Genomic DNA, 24503 nt, shown 5'->3' on the forward strand with positions numbered 1-24503 from the left:
AGCTGAGGGGATGCAGGGCCAGCACCCAGAACCTGGCTCCTCCAACTGATCCTCCTCCCAGCAAACTTCCCAGCTCTATGAGACCACCAGTCCTATTCCTGTGGAGAGACCTGGTGCTAGGCACTCCTGTTCCTGGGCTCAGAGAGGAACTAAATATGACTCACATGGGTGCAGATCTCACACAGGGCAAGGAGAAGCAAAGTGCAGCCCACCTGTACCCCAAGTTCAATCTGGCTATTTCCTGTGGAGCTCCAGACAAGGGACTCAGCTTCCACAGCCACCAATTTTCCTACTAGAAAACAGAGCTAAGGCGGTCATGGTGGCACACACCTTTAATCCCAGCACTAGGAAGGTGGATCTTGGTGAATTTGAGACCGGCCTCATTCACATGGCAAGTTCCAGGCCAGCCCAGGCTACAAAAAAGATTCTGTCTCAAACAAAACAAGAAAAGGAGACCTGAGGACCCACTCCTCCAGGGGTGACAAGCTGGGGGGACAGCCTGTGCCAAGCGCCGAGACCCTGCAGTCAGAGGAGGGCAGGCCACGAGCTGCACCATCACAGCATCGTCTCGCTTGTTTCCTGGGTCACTACGCCCCACCTGCAAACACCTCGAGGACAGTGACACTGTGGAGCCTCCAGCACTAGTGCCATCCTGCACTAGAGCCTGGCAAACATCTCACAAGACAGAGAGCGCCTGGTGCCTACACTGGAGACACCAGAGGGCAGACAAGCCCCAACTCCCCCAGCCTGGCCACTCACCTGAGCAATTTGGCTTTGCTCTGAAGTGATTCCAGAGCCTCAACTTTCTTGTTCATGGCAGCAATTTCCTGCTCCAGATTTTCTCGGGTGATGTCAACTTGCTGGCACAGATGAGCAAATGTCCCAGACAGTTCCCTGAGGGGACAGAGATGGGATCAACTGGGCAGATGGTGGTTTAGGCAGGATTCTGCTGCTGGCCAAGTCTACCCAGAACAGAGCAGCAGCTGAGTCCATCCACATCTGCTCTGGCCTGAAGGCCTGATTTTGGTATCCTTCCCACCTCTGCTAAAATCATGAACAGCTTCTAATGCCCACACCAAAGACACTGGGCATCACCACAGGAGACTCATCAGTCCAGTTGTGAACCTAACCTGGACACAAGAGGCCAGATTCTCACTCAGATGCTCATCAGCTAAGTGGGAGGAAAGGCTCTCATCTCTGAGTCCAAGTCTCAGTATCCTCTCAAGTGTGTGTATGTGTGTGTGTGGAGAGAGAGACAGAGACAGAGACAGTGTGTGTGAGTGTGTGTGTGTGAGTGTGTGTGTGAGTATGTGTGTGTGTGTGTGTGTGTGTGTGTGTGTGATGCCAGGGGTTAAACCCAGGCCTCTGTGTGTGCACGGCAGGCTCTCTGCCCACAGAGCTACAGTCCCAGCAGTGCCCCCACTCGAAAGCACACAGCAATCAAGCCTCTAGCTCACAGCTACAAGAGTAAAGGAAAGCCAGTGTAAACGGGTCTGCCATAGCACAGTTAGGACAGCCAACCAAACTAAGCATGTGGCTCACGTCTGCACTCCCAGGACTCAGGCGGCTGGAGCTGTCTGAGTTTGAGATTAGGCAAGCAGGGCAGGAAAACTGCTTTCTCGATGTTCCAGGATGGAACAACCATAGGGACCCCTGACCTACTGAGGCACTGTAACCAGGCTTTGGTTTAGGATCCCACAGCTCATGCCCTTCAAGGGCAACCTTTAATATTTATTTACTTACTTAGAGACAGGGTCTTATGTAGCCCAAGATAGCCCCAAACTCCCCACATAGCCAAGGACGATCCTCCTGCCTCCACCTCCTGAGTGCTGGGACTATAGGTGTAAGACATGCCTGGTCTACATCATATGGGGATCAAGCCCAGGGCTTCATGCATGCTAGGCAAGCACTCTGCCAACTGAGCTACATTTCCAGTCCCAAACCAACCTTTAAAATCTATGAAGCATGTCCCGGTTCCCTCATTTTCCCCTTCCTTCCCCTCTTGGGGCACTGGAGGCCTATCCGACCTCAGCCCTAGACCCCGTCATCATCCCTGGACGGAAAACTGGTACTACACAAAGCACATACATCCCATGATGCGGAGACCCACAGGCTCTCGGGTCAGGTTCAAAGGGAGGTGGGGAAAGCCCACCTATTGGGGTGTCCTTCCTTAGGTCCCCAGGCTACTCACTGCTGGACTTGGTGGCTGCAGTTAGAGCCAGTATAACTGATAATGAGCTGCAACTTCTCGCTGGCATATTCCACAAACTGGCGCTTGAAGGCCCTCTCCTTAGCTTTGGTGGTCCAGGTCAGCCGCTCATAGACGTAGAGGAGGCCATACAGTCCAAAGGAGAGGGCAATGAGTCTCCAGCCCACTGCCTTCCACACCTGTAGAGATGCATGGTCAGTCAATTTGGAGCAAGGTCTCTGTGACCCTGCTCAGGCTAAGAGGGCAGGGTCTCTCTCCAGCTGGAAGTGAGGGAAACTGAGTGTTGGCCACATGAGATAACTTAATGTTAGGACCACTATCCTGATCTAGGTGAGAAGTTGGTTTTGTTTTGTTTTGTTTTAAGTGCTAGGGATGGAATTCAGGGCCTGGGAGGTGTTAGGAAAGCTCTGTACTGCTGAGCTTTAGTCCCAAACCTGAGAAACAGGCTTCTTAACATCATCCTGGCTGGATGAACTTGGGCTCTTCATTCACAAAGGAGGTATGTGGTGTAAATTTAATCCACAGGTTGTATGGCTAGGTAAACAAGATGCTATAAGATGCTATAAAAGGGTCTGTCAAGGGTCAGAGCTGCAGTTCATGACCCTCTTCTAGGCCACTATCTATGGAAAGAGCCGGGGGATGCAAGCAACTCTCTGTCCGGGGGGAGGAGCCTCATGATCCACCTTGTACTACATGTTGGAAAAGCAATCCCTGACAGTGTTTGTGACAGTCACCTGCCTGTGGGGTCTGCCTCTCCACAGTCTAGAAGGGCATGAGAGCTTGCCAACACCACCAGGAGCTCTCAGACGTGAGGGACCGTGGCTGCACAGTGTCTTGAGTCGAGACAGAAGCCAGAGAGGGAGCTCAAGGGCCAGGCGGGCCTCCTTCCTAACCTTTGATTGTTCCCCATTCTCTGCTTGTTATGGAGGAAGAGGCCTCAGCGTCAGATGGGGAGGGTTCAAACTAGTGGTGGGCTTTTAGCCAGGAAATGGGAACATCCTGTTAGCTGTGTGACGTCTCAATGAGCAGCTGTATGTGAAAGGCTCCAGCCACACAGCTCCCCAGGGTAGAAAACACTCACTGAGTCCCCAGATCCCCCCTCCCTCCCCAAGCAGGTGCCACTGACCACTCCTCCGACCACGAGAATGCCCATGGAGGTCCTGGATGTTAGAGAGGCCAGGCCGGTAACCATGGAGACCATAAGCTCCTCCTGCGTGAGGGAGCCCTGTGGCAAGGGGGGCATACTGGGGTTGGCAGGTGTCAGAGGGATAGGACGCTGAACCTGTGAGAGATGACAAAGGGAGAAGAACGTTACAAGCCTGTCATTCAGGCACACCCTCAATGACCCTCAGACTAATGAGGTAGGACAAGGACTGAGCAGCTCTTCGATTCCCAAGAGGCAGAAGAGGGAAAAGCTTTGTATGTACCACAGTAGGTTATCTGCTTGCTAAGAGACCCGCTAGCCCAAGGTGAGCGCTGTGGCAGGCCACAGGATGTAAGCCCTGGTCACTGGGCTTGTGCCAGCACAAGACCTGCCCTAAGAGCAGTCCTACAAGCATTTATGTGAGTGTGTGAGTGCGTGTGAGTGTGTGTGAGTGGTGTGAGTGTGTGTGAGTGTGTGAGTACAAACCAGGGCAGAATGTCGGATGTCCTCCTCTACCACTTTCTACCTTAAGACTGGTCTCCCAATGACTGGAAGCTTCCTGTTCCAGCCAGGCCGACAAGCCAACTTGGAAGAAGAGTAAGTACTTGCGTCCACTGAGCCGTCTCCTCCTCAGTCCCTAACGCATTTTTTATTCCAAAATTTAAAGTGGTGATATGTATTTATCATAAGATTTATTTAATTTTATATTTATGATTGTTCTGATTACATGTATGTTTGTGCATCACACGTGTGCCTGGTGTATGTGGAGGTCAAGAGAGCACTGGATGCCTTGGAACTAGAGTTAAAGGTGGTTATACACCATCGTGTAGGTGCTGGGAAGAGAACCTGTGTCCTCTTCAAGAACAAGCCCTCTAAACTGCTGAGCCATCTCTTTTGTAGATAAGAATTTGAAATCCACCCCCCCACTCCCCCCACTCCCCTGGTGTAGTGTTAAGGATCAAATCCAAAGGCTCCTGTATACAAGGCAACTTTTCCCTGCTGAGCTCCGACTCCAGCCTCCAAGTGGTCTGTTCTGAAGAGCGCACACTTAGACAAGCACTAGAAAACCCTTCTGCATTTGTAATCAGGACAAGACCAGGTTGGCAATGGCAACAGTGCTGACCAGTGACCAAGCGGCACGCCCCACTCTCAGGCTGATCCTCCCATGATGCCCTGGGGAAAGGAGCTTCTTGCCTGATCACTGTAGCCCATCAAGGCCCGGCGGCTGTTCTTGGGGCCCAGGAACCTGTTCACCAGCATGGTCCATCCAAGGGAGAAGTGGAACTCGATGTCCTCCTGAAAGTCAGCGCACAGCTTGTCACAGTTGAGGTCATAGCTGAGGGAGAAGCACTGGCGAGGGACCAGCATGTCTATCTGACTCCGCACAGACACCGGAAGCAGGGGCTTCAAGCCATCTGTCAGGGGACAAGCAGGGAGAGAGAGTGCATCGGCTCAGGCCTGTGCCACACCAGGGCCCAGCCTCGGGCACAGAGTCCACACCAGCTGCTAGGGATGCTGCAGCTCTGTGCAGAAACCACACCCAGACGGTCACCTCCCCGAACCTGACAGGAGTCGTGCCCAAGTCTCAGCTTGTATACTGCCCCACATGGCAACCCAAGTTCCTACAGAATGAATTCAGGACACCAGAACCTGAAGGTAGTGAGTCAAATCACTACCAAAGATAACAGATAAGGAAAGGTCATCCTAGTTGATCCATTATTTTGATTATGTGTATGTGCGTGTATGTGCATGGCTATGTGCTCATGAGTTCAGGTGCACATGAAGGTCAGGGGCATAGGATCTCCCGGATGCATCTGAAGTTGAGAAAGTTGTGATCCTCCTGACATGGGTTCTGGAAACCAACTCAGGTCCTCTGCCAGAGCTGTACACACTCTTAACACCCTGAGCTATCTCTCCAGCCCTGTCTTACTTTAGATTAGCCTCATCCTGGATATGGCAGCTCCACAGATGCCAAGGTCCCTGTGGTACAAACCTATCATGTCCTGCTGCATGGTCTGCAGGGAACTGGTGATGGCTGTGGAGCAACGGTCAGACATGTTCCGGCCCAGGCCTTCCTCTACATGGCGATGAAGTTCCTGCCTCCAGAAAAGAGAGGGTAAGAAAAGAGGTACCACCATCAGAAGTCTCTGGGGGTTCAACCAGACCGCCAGCTGACCAAGGAGGCCTCATGTCTCTGTCACTTCCACTCAGGGACCCTCAGACAGACCAGCTAAGGTTATGCTGCTGTCTACAAGGTGATTCTGCCAGCGGTCCCTGCCAAGAACACATGCTGCTTCACTCACGTTCTTATAAACCTTGAGGACGACTGGGGATGGGTGGAAGTCCATCTGGTACTCATCAACCAGCACAGAGAGGCGTCTGATCTCTTCGGCCATGGCTGTGGACACCTGCAGCCAAGGGAGGGCACTGTTAGCATCGAGAGGACTGTGCTTTGCTTCGGCGGGAGAGGCTGCAGTGAACCGCACACCTGTCCCCACACCAAGCAGTCTCCTCAGCTCCTCTTGATTAGAAGATGCAGAGGTGGAAGAAAAGGAGCAACCAAATGGCCCTGAAGGAGACCCAAGGGAAACTGTATTCTTGCAGCAGGGCCACTGAAAGCTTCCCAGAATGCTGAAGAAGCCCTGGGGCGAGATGTCCTGCTCTTAGCACTTGCTGCCACTGAACCTGACTTTGACTGGGAGTCCAAACCTCCCCACAGAACTTTCTCTCCACTTCTCACCTGCCTTTCCACTTCCTCTGTAATCTGCTTAATTCTCAGTTTATAGTCTTGAGCCAGGAGCTCCAGCTGCTTGTCAATAAATCTCAGCCGGTCTTGCCGCTCTTCCCGCATCTCCAGACAGTAAACCCTGAAAGAAAAAGCACTGCTCAGAAACCCACGTCCCCACAGGACTAAGCACAGGAGCCAAGGAAGCTGGGAAGCTCCCCTAGGCCGCAGCTCTCCTGCCTGGACAGGGGCTTCCTTTATGGGAGGGGCGGTGACAGAAGAGAGGGGCTAAGGAGGGGAGGGTTAGAAACAGTTCTGCTAACTAACTAATATGGGGGGAGATGCTTGACAAGCCAGCAAGATGGCTCAGCGGACCAAATGCTTGCTGTGCAGGCCTGACGACTTGAATCCAGTCCCCAGAGCCCAGATAGAGGCAGAAGGAGAGATCTGATTCCACAAACTTGTCCTCAGACCTCTACACGTGAGCTGTGCCATGGACACACAATCTATAACAACAGTGTGAAAAAAAAGACTTTTTTTTTTTTTTTTTTTTTATTGAGACAGGGTTTCTTTGTGTAGCCCCAGCTGTCCTGGAACTGACTCTGTAGATCAGGCTGGCCTCAGACTCACAGAGATCTGCCTGCCTCTCAAGTGCTGGGATTAAAGGTGTGCGCCACCACCGCCCAGCTCAGGGTAAAATTAAAAAAAAAAAAAAAAAAAAAAACACAAAAAACCACGATAACAATAGCATAAGAATGTTCCACTTGTCCAGTAATTGGGAAATAAAATTAAGGAGAGAAACTAGCAGACACCTGGAGGAAGTGGCTGTGTCTCACGATGTGGTGAGAGCTACGGAAATGGGAAGTGCTCCAGACAGGCACGGCAGATGCTCTGGAGTGCTCCCACGACAGGCTGAGCGACAGTGGGTCAGTTCCCTGCACCCATGCCAAGGTCCCAACAAGAACCAAGGGGGAAACCAGGCGAGAGGCAAAAAGAGCAGGTGCAGTGTCAACGCAGGAACGCCATGCCTGAACACGTGTGACAAGTGCCCAGCAGCCTGCAGTCTCCACGTTCTCCTCAAAGCACTTTCACTGTTGGGTGGTAGGACCACACAAACTCACCATCACCCCCTAGGAGCAGGTGGGACCACAGAATCAAGGTTACTTAACTTCTTTTCTGTTCTGTTTTAACTTGGCCAACACTGTCTTCTCCAGCAGAAGTAGAATATTTGTACATGATTTCCTGTGCTTTTCTCTATTTTAAATTCTCAAACTTTTTTTCTTTCTTTCTTCTTCTTTTTTTTTTTGAGACAGGATTTCATGTATCCTAAGCTGGCCTCAAACTCTACTATATACCAAGAATGACACTAACTTCTGATCCTCCTGCCTCCACCTCTTGAGTGCTGGGATTATAGGTTGTCACGCCCATACCCAGTGTATGTGCATGTGTGTTCCTGCATGCTTGGCAAACACTGCCAACTGAGCACATCTCCTGTACCCCATCATGTTTTGAAAAGTGGCACACACCTTTAGTCCCTGCATTCATGAGGCAGAGACAGGCAGATCTGAGTTCAAAGCCAGCTGGTCTACATAAGAGAGTTCTGGACTAGCTAAAGATGCATAGTTAAACCCCATCTCAACAACAACAACAAAAAGGTAGGTTCAGGCTGGATGTGGTATGTTGGGGTGGGGACCTGAAGTTCAAGACTAACCTGGATTACATAGCAAGAATCTGTTAAAGCAAGCAAACAAGCAACAACAAAACCCCACAAACAAATCAGTAGTCAAGTGCTTTTTCTGGCTGGTGCAAGGCCTCAGCTCTGTACCACTGAAAATTAAAAACAAACAAATACCACAGCCAAGAGCCCCGACAAAGAGCCCTCCCTCACTGTCCAGGCCAAGTGGGAGGTCAGACGCCAAGCAGCCCTCCAGGCTAGGTTTTCTACGCAGCTCTTTACATGCCCTGGGTGTGAGCCCACGGACTCAGCCCAGCATTATGGATCTGATCATAGATGTATCTTAGCACCGTAATTCTCAGCACTCCCTCTACTTAGTCCTGGGCTCTCACCGCTGCTCCTGAGCCGCAATGTGCAGGGAATCCATGATGAGACGAACGGCCTCTGCAATCTGCTTGGCCCGGACTGTGTGCTGCTCAAATTTGGTCTTCACTGCAGACTGGGAAATGCACTCCTGGAACAGACAGAGGTACCGAGGGAGGTGGGGGCCAACACCTCTAAGGGCCAGGCTGTGGCTTTCACAGCGAGGGACAGGGCTAGAGAGAGTTACCACATACCAGAATCAAAGACTTACCTCAAATCGCCTCTCAAAATTCTGAAACTCAAACATCCTCACTTGAAATCCTTCTGCAAGGGCGCCCCCTAGGAGAATGGCAGTGTTAGTGAGGAAACAGCTGTCCAGAGAGGAAAATGGAGAAATCCCCTCTCTAGGTTACTTTTCTTTTTTCTTTTCTTTTCTTTATTTTTATTTAACTTTATTTTACATGCATTGAATGAAGGTGTCAGATCTCCTGGAACTGGAGTTACAGACAGTTGTGAGCTGCCATGTGGGTGCTGGGAATTGAACCTGAGTCCTCTGGAAGAGCAGCCAGTGCACTTAACCATTGAGCCACCTCTCCATCCCCTGTAGGTTACTTTTCTAACCATAACCACCTGACAAGGAATAACTTGAGAGGAAAGCAGACTCACTCTGGCCCGGTCTGAGGGCACAGTAGGTCACAGCAGGGAAGGAAGGGCAGCAGGAACTTGAGACCGCTTGCCCGGACCTCATCGGGCAAAGAAACAGAAGGAATGATGAAATCCGAGCTTTCTCCTCTCCGCCCATGGGATGCTGCAGCTCACACTCAAGGAGCGTCATCCCCCTTAGGATTCCTCTCTGGAAATGCCCTCAAAGACGCGCCCAGAGGCATCTCCTAGGTGATTCTAAGGAGCGGGGCCCTTCCTCCAGGCTCTGCTCACTACCTCACTGCCAGACCCAGACTCAACATTTCAAAAACCCATAGAAAGGAGGCTGTCAGCTGTCGTGGTTACCTCCTTCTGGCATGCCCTGGGCTTTCTGGACCCTGGCACTGAGCACTTCCTTGGCAGACACGAAGAAGATCCTGTCCCCGGCCTGAGCTCGATCCACCACGCCCAGCTCGTCCACCAGGAAGCTGGTGCAGCGCTCCATGTGCTGCCGCCGCACCTGGCCAGACAGACGACGGGTGTGAGTGAGCAGGGCAGGGCTGGGGAAACCCATCCACATGGCTAACCAGCAAGAGGGATGAAGCGTTTCCATAATGAAAGGTCACCCACCACCTCTGCTCTAGAACCACCAGCCTCCCTAGTTCCTCTCTGGGGGCTTGTGAGGCACAGAACAGGCCCCAGACTGCCTAGAACTGTTCTTTCCCAGAAGGAAAGGAGCCGAAACCTGGCTCTACTACACTGACAAGCCAAGTCTCCCAGGACCTTGATTTATAAGACAAGTAGGCACCCTAGAGTCTCAGCTCCCAGGTAGAACTTAAAAGGGTTAAGAGGCTCCACAGAGCCCTGCCGTGTGTCAGGCATTGTGAGCAGATCCCACTCCCTCAGGTGTGGAGACAGGGTCACAACCATAGCTCCACTGCCGAGCCTCAGCAGCATCCAGACTCACAAATCCCTTTTCTTTTATTTCACACAAATCAGTGTTGGGAGCTGTCCTAAGAAACACCTATCCTTCATTCTCTTTGAGCTTCTTTCCCAAGTGTCTTCCTAAAGTCTGTTTCTGATTGTATTGAGCTTTTGTGAATCAAAGAGTTACTGGCCCAAGGGAAAAGAAGACCAAGGAGAAAAATAGACATGGCAGGGATGCTCTTCTGACCTAAGAGAAATCAAGGGAAAGAAAGAACGTGATTGGGAGGGGAGGGGAGTGACTAACGCCACCTCCTACATGGGTAATGGTCATCTTTGGCAGTGACTTTACCTCAGCAAATCCACTAGATCTGAGGCTGCTTGAGGACACAGAGCAGATCTGAGTGGTTAGTGTTCATGGCTCATGGCAGTCTTCAAACTGCCAGAGAGACAGACACCCACCTCCTCCATGTACTCAGGCTCCGAGGCAGACGCGTCCCAGCGGTTGTTCAGGATGAAGATGTTGGGCCGGGAGAGACGCTCGCTCACTTTGTGGAAGAACTGCTTCTCCTAAACAAGGGCAGGACCGTGGTGGAGGAGGGTCTGCCAGTCAAGGCCCCTAGCTGCCCTGCCCAGCAGGCCCGGGGACAAGGCGGAGGAAGAGTTACCGTTTGCATCAGTGTGGACTCTGAGTTGGCCACCAGCACGAAGACATCGGCATCCAGGCAAAACTTATCAATCCAGCTGTCCAGCTCAGTGGTGACATCGATCCCAGGGCTGGTAGTGACAGGTGTAATCAGTATGGTCAGGCACAGGGCATGGGCCCAGTGTGAACAGCCCTGGGACTTGCAAGGTGGCCAGGCAAAGGAGGGGAAGGAGAGAGGCAAGCCTGCCCTCCCTGGGGATCTTTCCTTCCCTTTCCCTGTCCTTCCAAATCACGGAGTAATTCAGAGTTTGTTTTGAGCACCTATCACTTTTGTTTTGTTTTGTTTTTGGAGACAGGGTTTCTCTGTGTAGCTCTGGTTGTCCTGGAACTCGCTCTGTAGAGCACTGGGATTAAAAGCATGTGCCACCACCGCCCGGCAGCACCTATCACTTTTATAAAAACCTAATTTGTAGTTTTCAGTTAGAGACAGACAACTGAAGTCAAGTTTTGAATTTCTTCTTTTTTCAGTTGAGGTAAGGTCTCATATAGCAGAGACTGGCCTTGAACTCCTGATCCTCCTGCCTCCATCTCTCTAGAGATGTAATTAAAGGCATGCACCACCATGCCCAACTTTCAAGTTTATATTTGAGTCCAGGTCAAGGCCATAATACTGTAGTTTCGTGTAGGTGGAATGTGTCCAAAAGGCAGGGCAAAGCATTCCTTCAAGAGGAACAAAATGACCATATATGCTACCCAACACACACACACACACACACACACACACACACACACATACTCTCTCTCTCTCTCTCTCTCTCTCTCTCTCTCTCTCTCTCTCTCTCTCTCTCTCTCTCTCTCTCTCTCTCAGTTCTGGAGCCACCAGCCTTCCCAGAGCAAATGTCCTGGGATTGCTAAAGGTCCACTCTGCCAAGGACGGTTCAGACAAAGGCAAACAGAAGGATTAAAGAGGCCCTAAGCTGTCCATGGCTAGTCTATATACTGTTGTGTTTTGGTGTCCAGGAGGAAAGAACTGAGGGAGCAAGGAGCCTAAACGTGCTTGCACAAGTCTTCCAAGGACTGTCTTATAGGACAAGTGCCTCTGAAGCCCCAGACTAGCTTGGACTGGCAGAACCCAAACACAGTGACTGGCCTGGAGAGCCTCCCCCACTTCTCAGTGCCCGTATCTCTCAAACAGCCCACTCCTGGGACATCTGCAGGGCACTGATGCTAATGGGCATGATAACCAACCAGCCTCTGGAAGAAATCCAAGAGGCAGAAGGATTTGGTTGAGCTGTCTGAAAGGCGCCAGTACTTAAACAGAGCAGAGAGAGGACACAGGGACCTTCGACCTGAGTCACCCAGAAATGGAGAGCTGGTACCCTCTAGTCTCTCCCCTCTCACCTGTCCATCAGCACGAGGTCGTCCTTCAGAAGTGGACACTTGGAGTTGGGCCACATCACACTCACCAGGCTGCCTGCATGCAGCTGCTCGTCCTGATGGAGAGCATGGGCCAGCTGGTTCACTGTCTGATGGTGGGGACAGGAAATAAACATCAGGTCAACAAGTGTCATTGGGAGATCTCCTGTGCCACCTGCTACAACACAGCAGCCTGGGGTGGCTGGCCAACTGGCTGCCCCTTTTCCTTAAAAAAAAAAAAAGGGGATTCAAGGGCTGGAGAGATGGCTCAGAGGTTGTGAGCACTGGCTGTTCTTCCAGAGAACCGGGGTTCATTTCCCAGTACCTACAAGGCAGCTCACAACTGTAACTCCAGTTTCAAGGGATCTGATACCCTCCTGGATAGACTCTGTGTGCACCAGGCACCTATGTGGTACATAGACATACAAGTAGGCAGACACTTATACACATAAAGTAAGAAAAGTTTTAAAAGATTCATTAATTTTTTATGTATGAGTATTTTGCCTGCATATATATACATGTACCACCTCTGTGTCTGGTACCTCTTTAGGCCAGAAGAAGCTGGCATTGGATCCCCAGGAACTGGAGTTACAGATAGTTGTGAGCCTCCAGGTGGATGCTGAGAATTGGACTCAGGTCCTCTGGAAGAACAGACAATGCTCTAAACCACTGTGCCATCTCTCCAGCCCATGTTTTGAATGCTATATTCTTGAACATTTAGTTTAAATAAATGAAAGAAAAGTTTAATAAGTTAAAAAAAGATTGATTAATTTTTATCTATGTGCAGGTGTGTATACAGGTGTCCACAAAGGCTGGAGCTGGAGTTACAGAAGGATGTGAGGCACCTGACAGTGCTGGGAACTGAACTCATGTCCTCCGGAGAGCAGCTGGCACTCTCAGCAGAGGAGCCTCCCTCCAGCACCCTTCCTTCCACTGACTGCACTCCCCACTTGGAGCCTTTCTCTCAAGCATCACCCTGAAGCTCAGCTGATTCTGCAACGGTGAATTCTCTAGGAGTCAAAATGCACACCTAGCTGCAAGGAGAGCACAACCGCCTCAGGAGCCCAGAGCAGCGGCTGCTGGCTGTACGAGAGACTGCCAGGGCGCGCTCAGGAGCCGCTCCCCGCTGGCAAGCCCAGGAGAACATATGTGCTCTCCTCCCCGATCCCTGCACAGGCCAGCCAGCTCGGCCTCTCACCCTCAACAAGCTGGGCCTTGTTCTTGGTGCCCCACTTTTCTGACCGCCCTAAACACTCTACCATCCTCCACAAAGTTCATGAGCATGGAGGTTGGGTGAGTCCTGTGACACTCATGTGTTAGCAGTTCCAAGTCCAGACTGCACCCACTGGCACCCAGCACCCACCTTGACGCTCTTCTTCTCTTCTGAGCCCTCAGTGAGGAGGAAGGCCTCATGGCCATCTGTGCCCTCCACCCGCAGGAAGCAATTGGTGGTGTGGCCAATTCCAGATGGCAGAACTTTGTCCCAGAGCATGGCGTTGATCACAGTGCTCTTCCCATTGCTCGTCCTAGGAGAAAACAGCACAGTCTGGGCTGTCACACTGTAGTGCCCAGCCTAGGCTCCGGAGTCTCACCCTCTGCCATGTCAGTGGCACCCAGGCAGCAGTGGAAGGAGGACTCCGTTTATTAAAATGGTCAGGCAAACATCACTCAGCCTGAAGCTGTTATGTGCCCATCACTTCAGCCCAGCAGGGGCTGGTACATGTGCTCTCTTTCATCAGCATCACTCATTAAGCATTGATGGAAACTGCCTGTCTTCAAAGTAAATCGTGCTCTTCCCTAAACCACAGGCCCTGCCCCCAGGGTTGTCTTCCTGGCCAAATGATTTCATGTCCCTGCTTCCCAACACTGGGCCTGCTATGTGCCTATTTTCCCATCATGCTTCTCCTCATACATGAAGCCCTACTTCTCAGGCCCACCAGTGCCAGCCAGGCAGAAAGGAAGATTCCGTTAGTGTTCTATTTAGCACACCCCTTTCTACGTCCCACTTCTTGCACACAGCTCTACTTGCAGACTTGCCCACTCCAGGCTTTAGTGCTGAACACTCACTCATTCTGCAGGGCAAGCCCCAGAGGCACACAGCTTCAGAGCCACTGATTTCCATGTGCCCAGTGACACAGGCAGACACTAGCACCCAGGTGAGGGCCAGGCTGCAACTTCCAGGAAAGGATGAAGAAACAACAGGCCAGAGAAGCTGAGGGCACACTTGAGACCACGAGTCATCAGGGACAGGACTTGAGACACAGTGCTCATTCTACACTACCATTGTGTGCCAAGCAACAGTTTATCTAGGAACCTTTAACCTATATAGAATTTTAATTTTGTTTTTAATACAGGCTGGCTTCAAACCCAATATGGAGGATGACCTTGAACTACACACACACACACACACACACACACACACACACACACACACACACACACACACACACACACGCTGCCATCTCCAGAATGCTGCTATAGGTGTGAGTGCCATCATGCTGAGCCCCAGGGCTTCATGCATACCAGGCAAGCACTTACCAACTGAGACACACCCCAACCTCGGGTGTTAATTGTTTTTAGTGCCTGATTCTCCTTATTACACTTGAAACTCTTAAAACAAAGGGGCAAGCTTCACCACACAGCAGTTACCGCTTAGATACGACACCACACAGACAGGGAAAAAGTCCAAGTAGTTGATTAGACTACATCAAATAAAAGACTGGACACCAAAGGCTATGACTGACAGAGGGAAAAGGAACCTACAGAATGGCTGAGATTTACAAGTATACAGAATGTATTAAGAGGGCTGGAGCGGAGGCTCAGTGCAGTGGTTCTCAATTTTCCTAATGCTATGACTCTTTTTTTTTTTTTTTTTTTGAGACAGGGTTTCTCTGTGTAGCTTTGGAGCCTGTCCTGGAACTCGCTCTGTAGATCAGGCTGGCCTCGAACTCACAGAGATCCACCTGCCTCTGCTGGGATTAAAGGTGTGCGCCACCACTGCTGCCGCCGTCGCCGCCACCACCACCACCACCCAGCATGCTGTAACTCTTTAATACAGTTCCTCATGTTGTGGTGACCCCCCAACCATAAAAGTATTTTTGTTGCTACTTCGTAACTGTAATTTTGCTACTGTTATTAACTGTAATATAAATATCTGTGTTTTCTGATGGTTTTAGGCGACCTCTGGGAAAGGGTGACCTAAGGGGTCACAACCCACAGGTTAAGAACCACCGCTCAGTGGTTAGGAGTGTGCACTGCTCTTGCAGAGGAGCCAGGATCAGTTCTCAACACCCACGTGGGCAACTCACAAGTGCCTGTCACTCCAGCTCTAGTGGGATCTAATGCCCTGGCCTGCACTGAGACCTGTACTCAAGTACACACACCCATAAGCATAACAAAAAATAAATGAACCTTTAAAGAAAACCCACCAATATATTTAACAGTTTCTACAATGAAACAATAACCAAAAGAATAACCTAATGAAAGAATAGCCATTTCTCCTAGATATATAAAAGCCCAATCAACACACGAAAAGCAGCCCAGCATCACTAACTAACATTAAGGAAATGGCAATCAAACCACACTGGGAGCCCGACATGGTGGTGCCAGCACTGAGGCTGTGGCAGGACCACTTGAGCCCAGGAGTCGAAGAGCAGTTTGAGCATCACAGTAAGGCCCCATCTCCAAACACCAAACAAAAACAAAAATAAACAAAAACAAAGAACCCCACATTAGGCTGTTACTTCTCACACAGAAGACTGTTGAAAGGATGTGCAGATAGGAACCCATGTGCACTGCTGGAAACTACACAACAGTGCAGCTGCGAAGAAACCAGTGGTGAGCACTAGAAGCTTCACAACAGAAGGGCAGTGTTCTTCAGTCAATCCCACTTCTGCATACAAACCCCAAGAACCAGAAGCAGGGACCAGGAAGGACATCTACACACTTGTGCACACAGTGACATTATCTGTTAGTCAAAAAGCCAAAGAACAATGCAAATGTTCATGGAGATGAACAAATAAAAAGTCATATGCACATGCAAAGGAATATTCAGACTTCCACAGGAAGGAGCTGGGCTGGGGAGAGCTCTGGAACCCATAGAAGAGCCAGGGAGGTGTGGCAGCCACCTGCAATCCCAGCTCTCCAATCCCTGGGGCAACCTGGCTACCTAAACAAGCTTAGAATTGCTCAGTTCTAAACCGTGAGAACCTGCCTCACTAAAGTAGAGAATGATTAAGGAAGACACACACACCACACACACACACACCCACACACACACACAGCAAGCTCTGACACGTCCAACATAGACAACTGTTGAGACAAGCCAGTAACTGAATGAGAAACACTGTTGCACATGGTGGCAGATGGGCGGATGCCTTATTTCTAGCACTCAGGAGGCAAAGGCATGAGTATTTCTGTGAGTTTGAGACCAGCATAGTTTACATAGCAGGCTACATGGACAGACCCTGTCTCAAACAAACAAACAAACAACCTCTGAAAAATTCTGTATGGTTCCATGCATGTGGTGTCTAGAACAGTAACTTCTTAATTCTAGGCTTCCTGGTAATGATTAAGTATAATCAGATCCCAGCACTGGGAGGCTGAGGCAGGATGACCACAGCAGCAGGTCTGAGACCAGAATAATGGTTGCCAAGGGCTGGGGAGAGTGGGGACCAGGAAGTCATCATTTACTAGAAACAACTTCTGTTCCACAAGATGAAAACCTCTGGGGACTAGCTGCACAGCATTATCAACATCTCACCAGGAACACATACTTTCTAATGGCTCATCCAGGAGATGGGGCACAGCTCATTGACAGACATAGAGCACATGTGAAGCCCTGGTTCTATTTCCATCCATAAAGATTTATTTTTTTTTGTTTTTTTTTTTTTTTTTTTTTTAGACAAGTTTCTCTGTGTAGTTTTGGTGCCTGTCCTGGAACTCGCTCTGTAGACCAGGCTGGCCTCGAACTCACAGAGATCTGCCTGGCTCTGCCTCCCGAGTGCTGGGACTAAAGGCATGCGCCACACCACTGCCCGGTGTAAGATTTTTATGTTAAGTATCACAATTTAAACATTAAAAAGGGCTGCTGAGATGGCTCGAGGGTAAAGATGCTCACTGCCAATCCGGACAGCTTGAGTTTAATCCCCAGGATGAAGGAGACAATTGACTCCCACAAGCTATCTGGACCTTCTTCACACATGCACATCCCCCAACAAATAAATAAAAATGTAATTAAAAAAAGCAGTGTTCCATTTTTAAAAAATCAATCAAAAGGAGCCCGCCACTGCTCCCAGTGGTGAGGACCTCCCTCCTCACCTGCATCCAGCCCCACACCCTGGCTAGGAAAAGAGAAGCAGGAGGGCTTTGAAGTACTCACCGGCCAAAAAAAGCCACCTTCATGTGCCGCCTGGCCAGTACCTCGCTGATACCCCTGACTTTGGACAGGTACCCTTTGACGTCCAGGACCTGCTCTTCTGTAGTGACTGGGTCCAGTTCCGCATTCCTGTGGGTGTCTGGAGGGAGGATGACAGGGCGTCAGTGTGCGGTTAGAGGAGCTCCAGGGTGACGACCTCCCTCGCTCGTTCGTTTGGAGGCCTCCTTCTCCAACACAAGAGCACCTGCTGACTCCCTGCTCTGCCACCAGGTTCAATCCCAGACTCCCTACTGTGGTCCTACTGTGTGGCAGCAGCATAAACAGACTGGGAAGCAAGAGTGACAGGATTCCCCCATGCTGCATCTTCTTTCATAAGAACAGCAGTATCCACTTACCAAAGTGTCTAAAAATGAAATGAATTCAAATGCAAAGTACTGGTGAGGACCTGAACACTGTCTCTTTACTTCAGTATTTTTTCTTTAAAAAAGAAAAATGTGTGTGTGTGTGTGTGTGTGTACGAGCACATAATAGAGGGGGTTTTATGTACCTGTGAGGTCAGAGGACAACTTTTTGCAGTCAGTCCTCCCCTCCCACCTCACCTGGGATCGAGGGTCTGATTCAGGTCACAAGGCTCGCTCAGCAAGTGCCTTAACCTGCTGAGCCATCTGGACAGCTCTCTTTTTCTTTCTTTTCAGATTTTATCTATTTTCATGTTTACCAGTGTTTTGCCTTCATGTATCTATGTGCACTATGCCTGTGCCTGATGCCCTGGAGGTTAGACAGAGCATCAGATTCCCTAGACCAGTTGCAGATGGCTGTGAACCACCATTCGGTGCTGGGAACAGAACTTGAGTCCAGCGCAAGAGCAGCCGGAGCTCTTTTTTTTTTTTTTGGTTTTCCGAGACAGGGTTTCTCTGTGTAGCTTTGCGCCTTTCCTGGAGCTCACTTGTAGCCCAGGCTGGCCTCGAACTCACAGAGATCCGCCTGGCTCTGCCTCCCGAGTGCTGGGATTAAAGGCGTGCGCCACCACCGGCCGGCCAGCCGGAGCTCTTAACTGTTGAGCCATCTCTCCAGCCCCATTGCTCCCATTATGTATTGACGAATGCTTACAAAGTTCTCGAATGCCAGGCACTGCTATAGTCATTTTGTTTGGTTTTTTCTTCTTTTGTTTTTTGAGACAGGGTTTCTCTGTGTAGTGTTGGTGCCTGTCCTGGATCTCACTCTGTAGACCAGACTGGCCTCGAACTCAGAGATCCTCCTGCCTCTGCCTCCGGAGTGCTGGGATTAAAAGTGTGTGCCACCACTGTCTGGCTATAGTCACCTTTTTAAAAATTAATTTGTATTTATTTTTTCAGTGTGTGCAGCATGCATGTGCCACAATGTGCATGTGGAGTCAGAGGCCAACTGAAGGAACCAGTTCTCTTCTACCACGTAGGTCCCAGGGATTGATTTCAGATGGTCAGGCATGGAGGAGGCAAGTGTCTTTACCCACTGAGCCATCCTGCCAGCCCTCTAGTCAGTTTTCAAACACGATCTCATTTCATCTTTGTTACGTACACAATATACAATTTGAACCAGCAGCATGGTTCTAGAGTATATGCCTCCTCCACTCCATGTCACATTGAGAGGTCCTTCATGACTTGGCCTGGGCCTGGTTGGCCACATAGCTTCCTGTGACAGCCCCCACATTTTTGTTTTTTTTTTTTTTTTTTAGTTTTTCGAGACACGGTTTCTCTGTGTAATAGTCCTGGCATTTTCTAGCCCAGGCTGGCCTCAAACTCACAGAGATCTGCCTGCCTCTGCCTTCTGAGTGCTGGGATTAAAGGTGTGAGCCACCATTGCCAGCCCCCACTTTTAACTCTACCATACCCTCTCCCCAAACTCACCAGCCTCCTCTCCCTCTAGGCCTTGCTTGCAACTACCCACCCCAATTCACTTGATGCTCTAAAGACCAGACACACTACTGTGAAGTAATGTGGCTCATTTCCACTTGGTCTCAGGTCTAGCATGGCCAGCACAGGCCCAGGAAGCCCTCCCTGGCTGGCCCACGGCTGCCTGAGCAGACCCCTGTCTGTACGTTCACACATGCTGTGCTTCTCCCCGATGTAGCTGGTTAGCACACCTGTCTGCATTATCTACCATGTTACCATGTGATGTTGGACCGGCAGGTGCCACATCACTGGCTGAGTGGATGGATGGATGCTTAGAGGACTGTGTTGCTTTTCCCCAGTGCCCTTGACAGGCAGATGAGGGGGGAAATCACTACAGAAGATGGACTGAGCAAGATCTGTCCTCAGCCTTCCACCACCAAGTGCTTCAGCTATCTGGCAAGCAGATGGGTGTTTGGGTCTGCAGCAAACTTGCAAATTACCAGGCTGGCAGTCCCCGTCCCAAGAACACTCCCAAAGCATCTGGAGTATGACAAGTGGCATGTCAGAGACTACCTAGTGAGTTTTCCCTCTAACTAGTGCCATGAAAGGAAGTGACCCAGCCAACATGCCCCCATCCAGCAGTCACCCCGCCCCAGACGCATCAACATTCCTCCCTTATATGGGCACATGGGCATGACCTCTGCAATGCCTCACAGGAGGAAGCTGGCTCTCAGGCACATGGCTCCACCGAACAACAAGTGCCTGCAGGCTGACTAGCTCTCATTATTTGCCTGGGTAGGAAGCCTCCTCTCCCCTGACCGGAGCAATCTCAAACACAGCTCCAACACTCAGCCTCTTTCCTTCCATGTGGTCAATAAACAAGGGCCTCATATTTTTCACAAAAAGACACATCAAAGAACTGTGACAGGACACCTTCCCGGAAACACCTGCCTGTCCACAATATCATGTGAGTGAATGACTCAGGGCACAGAGGTCAGTCGGGCTCTGGGAAGGCAGCAGCCTGCTCACCATCTCTGCATACCTAGGCCCAGCTCAGGGAAGACAGAGCAGAGCTACTGCTAAATAAGCAGGTCGTGATCTGCACTCATTTCAGCCTCAATCAAACTTTCAATTACCCAGGGGACATCATTCCTTCCTTAAGCCCATGCCCAGGGCAGGGCACAGGTAGGTTAACAATCTGGACATGATCCTTTTCTTTAAGGGGGCCCATGTGAGACCATGAGCAGGCCAGAGAGATGGTCCACCCGAGCTAGGGCTGGACCCTTGCATCACTGGGTCTGCCAGGTTCTGCAGGTAAACCTGAAGATCCTGAGTCTCACATGAACCCCCTTTCATACAAAGGAAACCAGAGACAGAGAAGACTCAGCACCTGAGTCTCCACAGACAAGCTCCAGACCTATAGCCAGACACCCTTTAGGGGAGCCTGATAGCTAGTGGGTGGAACTGCCCGCAGACAGAGAGGGGTGCTGGGAAGTCCTCCTCCGCCGACAGAGGCTGTGCTCAAATTAGCAACTGGAGAAAAGCCACAGTGACATGGGTTTCCTACGTGCACTTCTATTGCCAATCTAAAAATACCAGCCAGAGCACCCTGTCCGGAATCATCAACACCCGACAAACAGGGTTTGGTGCCATGGCAGCCAGAACTAGGCCAAATAAAACATGCGGCATGAGAGACACCTGGATAAAGCTAGTCACTCTGATACTAAGGCGTCACTAACTCTCAAATTTAGTCTCCTTGCCTTTTGGTTTTGTTTGGTTAGTTTTAGGAGACAAGGTTTCACAAAGCTCAAGCTGATCAAACTCATCAGCAGCCACGGCCTTCGACTCTTGTTACTCCCGCTGCACCTCCAGGGCTGGGGTTGTAGGCACGCACCACACACCTCTGCGTGGGATGAGATGGCACACCGGCTTCACCATCAGAGCAGTCACCACCCCTCCTGCCTGCTTGCCTTTGTGATGGGGACAAGATTCACCTACCCCTGAGAGGGCGTGGTGGTGCACGCCTTTAACCCCAGCTCTCGGGAGGCAGAGGAGGCAGATCTCTGAGTTTGAGGCCAGCCTGGTCTATAGATCAAGTTCCAAAACAGAGGGCTACACAGAAACCCTGTCTTGAAAAAAACAAAAACCAATCTCCTTCACACATTTCTGTGGAATCCTAACTTAGCAGTTCACACCTGATCTTCCTGGCTCCTGGTACTCAGGATCCACAGGGATCCAAGCAGAGCACAGGTGAGTGAAGGCAATGAGACACTTGGGCTTGAGTTTCCCTAAAGCAGGCCCACTTGGGACCCCGTATGCTGCTATTCGAATTTCTCACAGGGCTTGGCTGAGAAGGGGCCTAACTCACCTTCAAGGAAGCTGGCACTCTCTTGGATGTAGGCCCCCAGCTGCTCAAAAATGCCATTGATCTTTTTCTTGGCAGTAACGAAGTGCTTGAGTGGGGAAGCATTCACCTCAGCCATGTGTCGCTTATCCTTCTTGACGGTGACGATGGAGTTGCATCGAGAGAAGAGCAGGGACATCTCGCTGCGAGAGAACCAAGACTGTATGAACACAGGCACCCTCGTGTTTGGCCATGCTGCTGGGATACAGAGGTAGGAAGAGAGCTGGGACCACCAAGAACATGGGGTGCTCTGGACTCTCTCAAGGGAAGCAAGGTCCCAACATCGTTAGCAGGAAGGGCGTTCTCAGTTCACTTGGGCCCATCTCCATGTCACACTGTGTGGGTTCACAATGCCTGGTTGCAGAGCCCCGAGTTCAGGCCTGGTGCTGGCAACCCCTGCCTTGCCTGTTCAACGCTGACTCAGAGAGAGGAGGAATTTTGGGATGACACACACACAGCAATCCTCAGGTGGAAAAGTGGTAGAAACTGGACCTATCTCCTCAACACCATCACCCTAAAAGAGCACCAGTGAAAGCAAAGTGCATTCAAGTCAGGGTTACCCACACCCTTCCAGAGCTACTTTACGGTCCAGGAACACAGTGGTCCTCATTCCTAAAGGGGCTTGATAGTGTGCTTACTTACAGAGTAGAGACATGGACAAGTGATCTTCAAGTGACAGAGATCTACTTCTAAAACTTGGGAGGACAAGATCAGGAGTTCAAGGCCGGCTATGACTGCACAGTGAGTTTAAGGTCAGTCTGGGCTACAGAAACCCTGTCTCAAATAAACAAATAAATGACAACAACAGACTGTCAGTTTCTCCTATGACAGCATATGACAGAAGCCTACTTGGAAATGAAAGGTAAAACCCTGGGCATTTTGCTCTCCACTAGTCTATCTTGCTCGTCTTTTTTCAGTTTCATACATCTCCACAGAAGCCATGACACTTAACTCCAGAGTCCTAGAGATCCTTGGTCAAAGGTCAAGTGTCTCCCAGGTGTTGTTGGCCCCCAAGTGGAGCCTGGAAGGTCCTACTTAGAGTTCCAACCATGGAGAAAGCTATTTGACCAGCAAAGCCCGCAGATCCTGGGACAGGGAAGGAAAAGGCCCTCCCAGGATGAGGGAAACGTGCAGCTGTGTGCAGCTGTGTGGGTCTGGTCCTGTCATTCTGTTCATGGCCACCCTCCCGATGGTGTCTGCCATCAAGCCTCTACCCCAACAGCCCTTGTTCATGAGTGTGCACACAAGATAACCCAACAGTGTGTCAACAGCTGCAACACAAGGTCCTGAGCAGGAAGAGCAGCCAGAAAAAGGCACAAGAAGCCTGAGTGCTAAAACCACGCTTTGAGAAAGGCCACCTTCATGGTGGGCAAAAAGACAGGTCCAGAGACAGGGACGAACCTGTGTAGCTCAAATCAACAAACCTGTTTGCATGTGACAAATGTAGGGCCCAGGGGAAGGAAGGGAGCACACTGCTGTTTCCAACCTCCCCCTTCTTTCTTCAGGGTGTGTGGTGGTGTGTGATGGTGGTAGTGGTGGTGATGGTAGTGACGGTGGGGGTGGTGGTACTGGTGGTGGTGAGACAGGTTCTCATGGAGGTCTTGAACTTCTCATTCCCCTGCTCTCTCTCTCAAGTGCTACAATTATGGGAGTGCACCACCACACCCAGCTTCTGAGACAGACAGGCTTTCTCAACTAGGAAAGACAACAGAGCTCAGAGAATGGGCACTAGAAATAAAACAACTCACACAGCAAAGGAAGAGTGCCTTGAAGTCATGGGTGGGCGGAACACAAGAACAAGAAAGGGAAAGAGGAGGAAAAGAGTGTAGGATGGGGTAAGGTTGCACAAGACAGAGATTCTGAAATCAACAGCAGAGTCCCTGGGTTCTTCCCGCATAAATTCATGCCAGTCATTTCACATTGGAACCCTGATTTCTCATATTCAACAAATAAGATACGGTGTGAATTGTAAGATGACTACAGATAATGACATGGGCAGCATGCTCAGCACAGTCAGGGCTCAAAGGTAGACACATACCTCATGGTCTCCACCAGTAATAAACTACAGCCAGATCACAAGACTCTCCCATGGCCACCCAGCAATCCAGCCTCGGATGCCGGGAGCAATGTTGGTGAGTAACCCTACCAACACATCTGTACTCCCCCACCCGCTGCCATGGAAATGGAGTAAACAGGTCAGCTGGAAAAGATAAGCAGTGCCCAGCCCACAACTGACTTGCTTATAGGAAGAAAGTTCCTTGATAGCCGCTGGGCTTTTAGAAGTGGGTGCTTCCAAGGTGCAGGCCATTGTCTTCAAGCCCAAACCATATAAACCAAGAGCTGTTAGTGTTCAGTAAATGCAAGGGCATGCACACTAGTAAAGCCAAGTGGCTGGAGGTTAAGGGCCTGCTGGGTGTTCAGCTGGTCAGGAGCTGCCCTGATCTCACACCTGCAGCTACGTGCGCTAGCCCTGCAGAAACCTACCACAGCTGGCTCCAAGCTTGAATTTCTCTGGCTCTGCTAATTCCCAGGCAGTGTCTGCATTTGACCTTGCTTTCTGTCTAGAAACCATTGTCCTTTTCCATTCATTTTGCATGCTCTTACTTTCCTCCTAGAAAGTCACCCACACGCACAGGACACAACCTTACCAGATTTTTCATTTGAACTGCTTTTAAAATCACTTTCTCTACCTAGGTACTGAGCCTCTAGAAAGCCGGGCTTTGACAGCATAGCATCGTCCCCATCCCACCTTCCTCATCCACAACTGTGAGCGGCACAGGCTGTGTCAGTGAATACCACTGAGGGAAACAGCCTAAAACCTTCCACCCCTAAATACCCAAATCCACTTTTTCCTGAAAAGTAGTTTCTAGCTAAGTATTTGGCGCTCAGCTAGTCAAGAGAGATGAACAAATTTTTCATATTCTGAAATCTAATCCAAAGAGCAAACTGCACATATCCCTGTGCACAAAAGGACTAAATTTATAAATATATACACTAAAGCCCCCAAAGAACCCCTGCTATCTGGGGCTTTTCCTGTCAGTGAGGTAGTGGGACTATGCTGAGTTCCTGTCCCTCTTCTGGAAAGCCCTGATAGGCCTCACCTTACC

The 24503-nt window shown here is 50.4% G+C and overlaps 1 protein-coding gene across 4 annotated transcripts in view; it reads right to left on the reverse strand.

Moving 5' to 3' along the window:
- Mfn2 (mitofusin 2) overlaps window positions 1–24503 on the reverse strand; it is a 30894-nt gene that overhangs the window by 2563 nt on the left and 3828 nt on the right. For all 4 annotated transcript variants that reach the window (XR_003733469.2, XM_028860139.2, XM_028860138.2 and 1 more), the window contains 16 exons: window positions 21361–21539; window positions 17125–17260; window positions 13108–13270; window positions 11730–11854; window positions 10351–10459; window positions 10145–10252; window positions 9125–9278; window positions 8388–8455; window positions 8146–8267; window positions 6094–6220; window positions 5657–5761; window positions 5347–5449; window positions 4548–4768; window positions 3336–3491; window positions 2192–2388; window positions 760–894 (listed from right to left, as the gene is read on the reverse strand). Coding sequence is in view for 3 of the 4 variants with exons in the window: in XM_028860139.2 (XP_028715972.1) it covers window positions 760–894; window positions 2192–2388; window positions 3336–3491; window positions 4548–4768; window positions 5347–5449; window positions 5657–5761; window positions 6094–6220; window positions 8146–8267; window positions 8388–8455; window positions 9125–9278; window positions 10145–10252; window positions 10351–10459; window positions 11730–11854; window positions 13108–13270; window positions 17125–17260; window positions 21361–21535 (2204 nt within the window). In the remaining variant the exon portion in view is untranslated. The remainder of the gene's footprint in view (window positions 1–759; window positions 895–2191; window positions 2389–3335; window positions 3492–4547; window positions 4769–5346; window positions 5450–5656; window positions 5762–6093; window positions 6221–8145; window positions 8268–8387; window positions 8456–9124; window positions 9279–10144; window positions 10253–10350; window positions 10460–11729; window positions 11855–13107; window positions 13271–17124; window positions 17261–21360; window positions 21540–24503) is intronic.

The sequence above is a fragment of the Peromyscus leucopus genome, chromosome 2 (assembly GCF_004664715.2).
Source record: "Peromyscus leucopus breed LL Stock chromosome 2, UCI_PerLeu_2.1, whole genome shotgun sequence".
NCBI lineage: Eukaryota > Metazoa > Chordata > Mammalia > Rodentia > Cricetidae > Peromyscus > Peromyscus leucopus.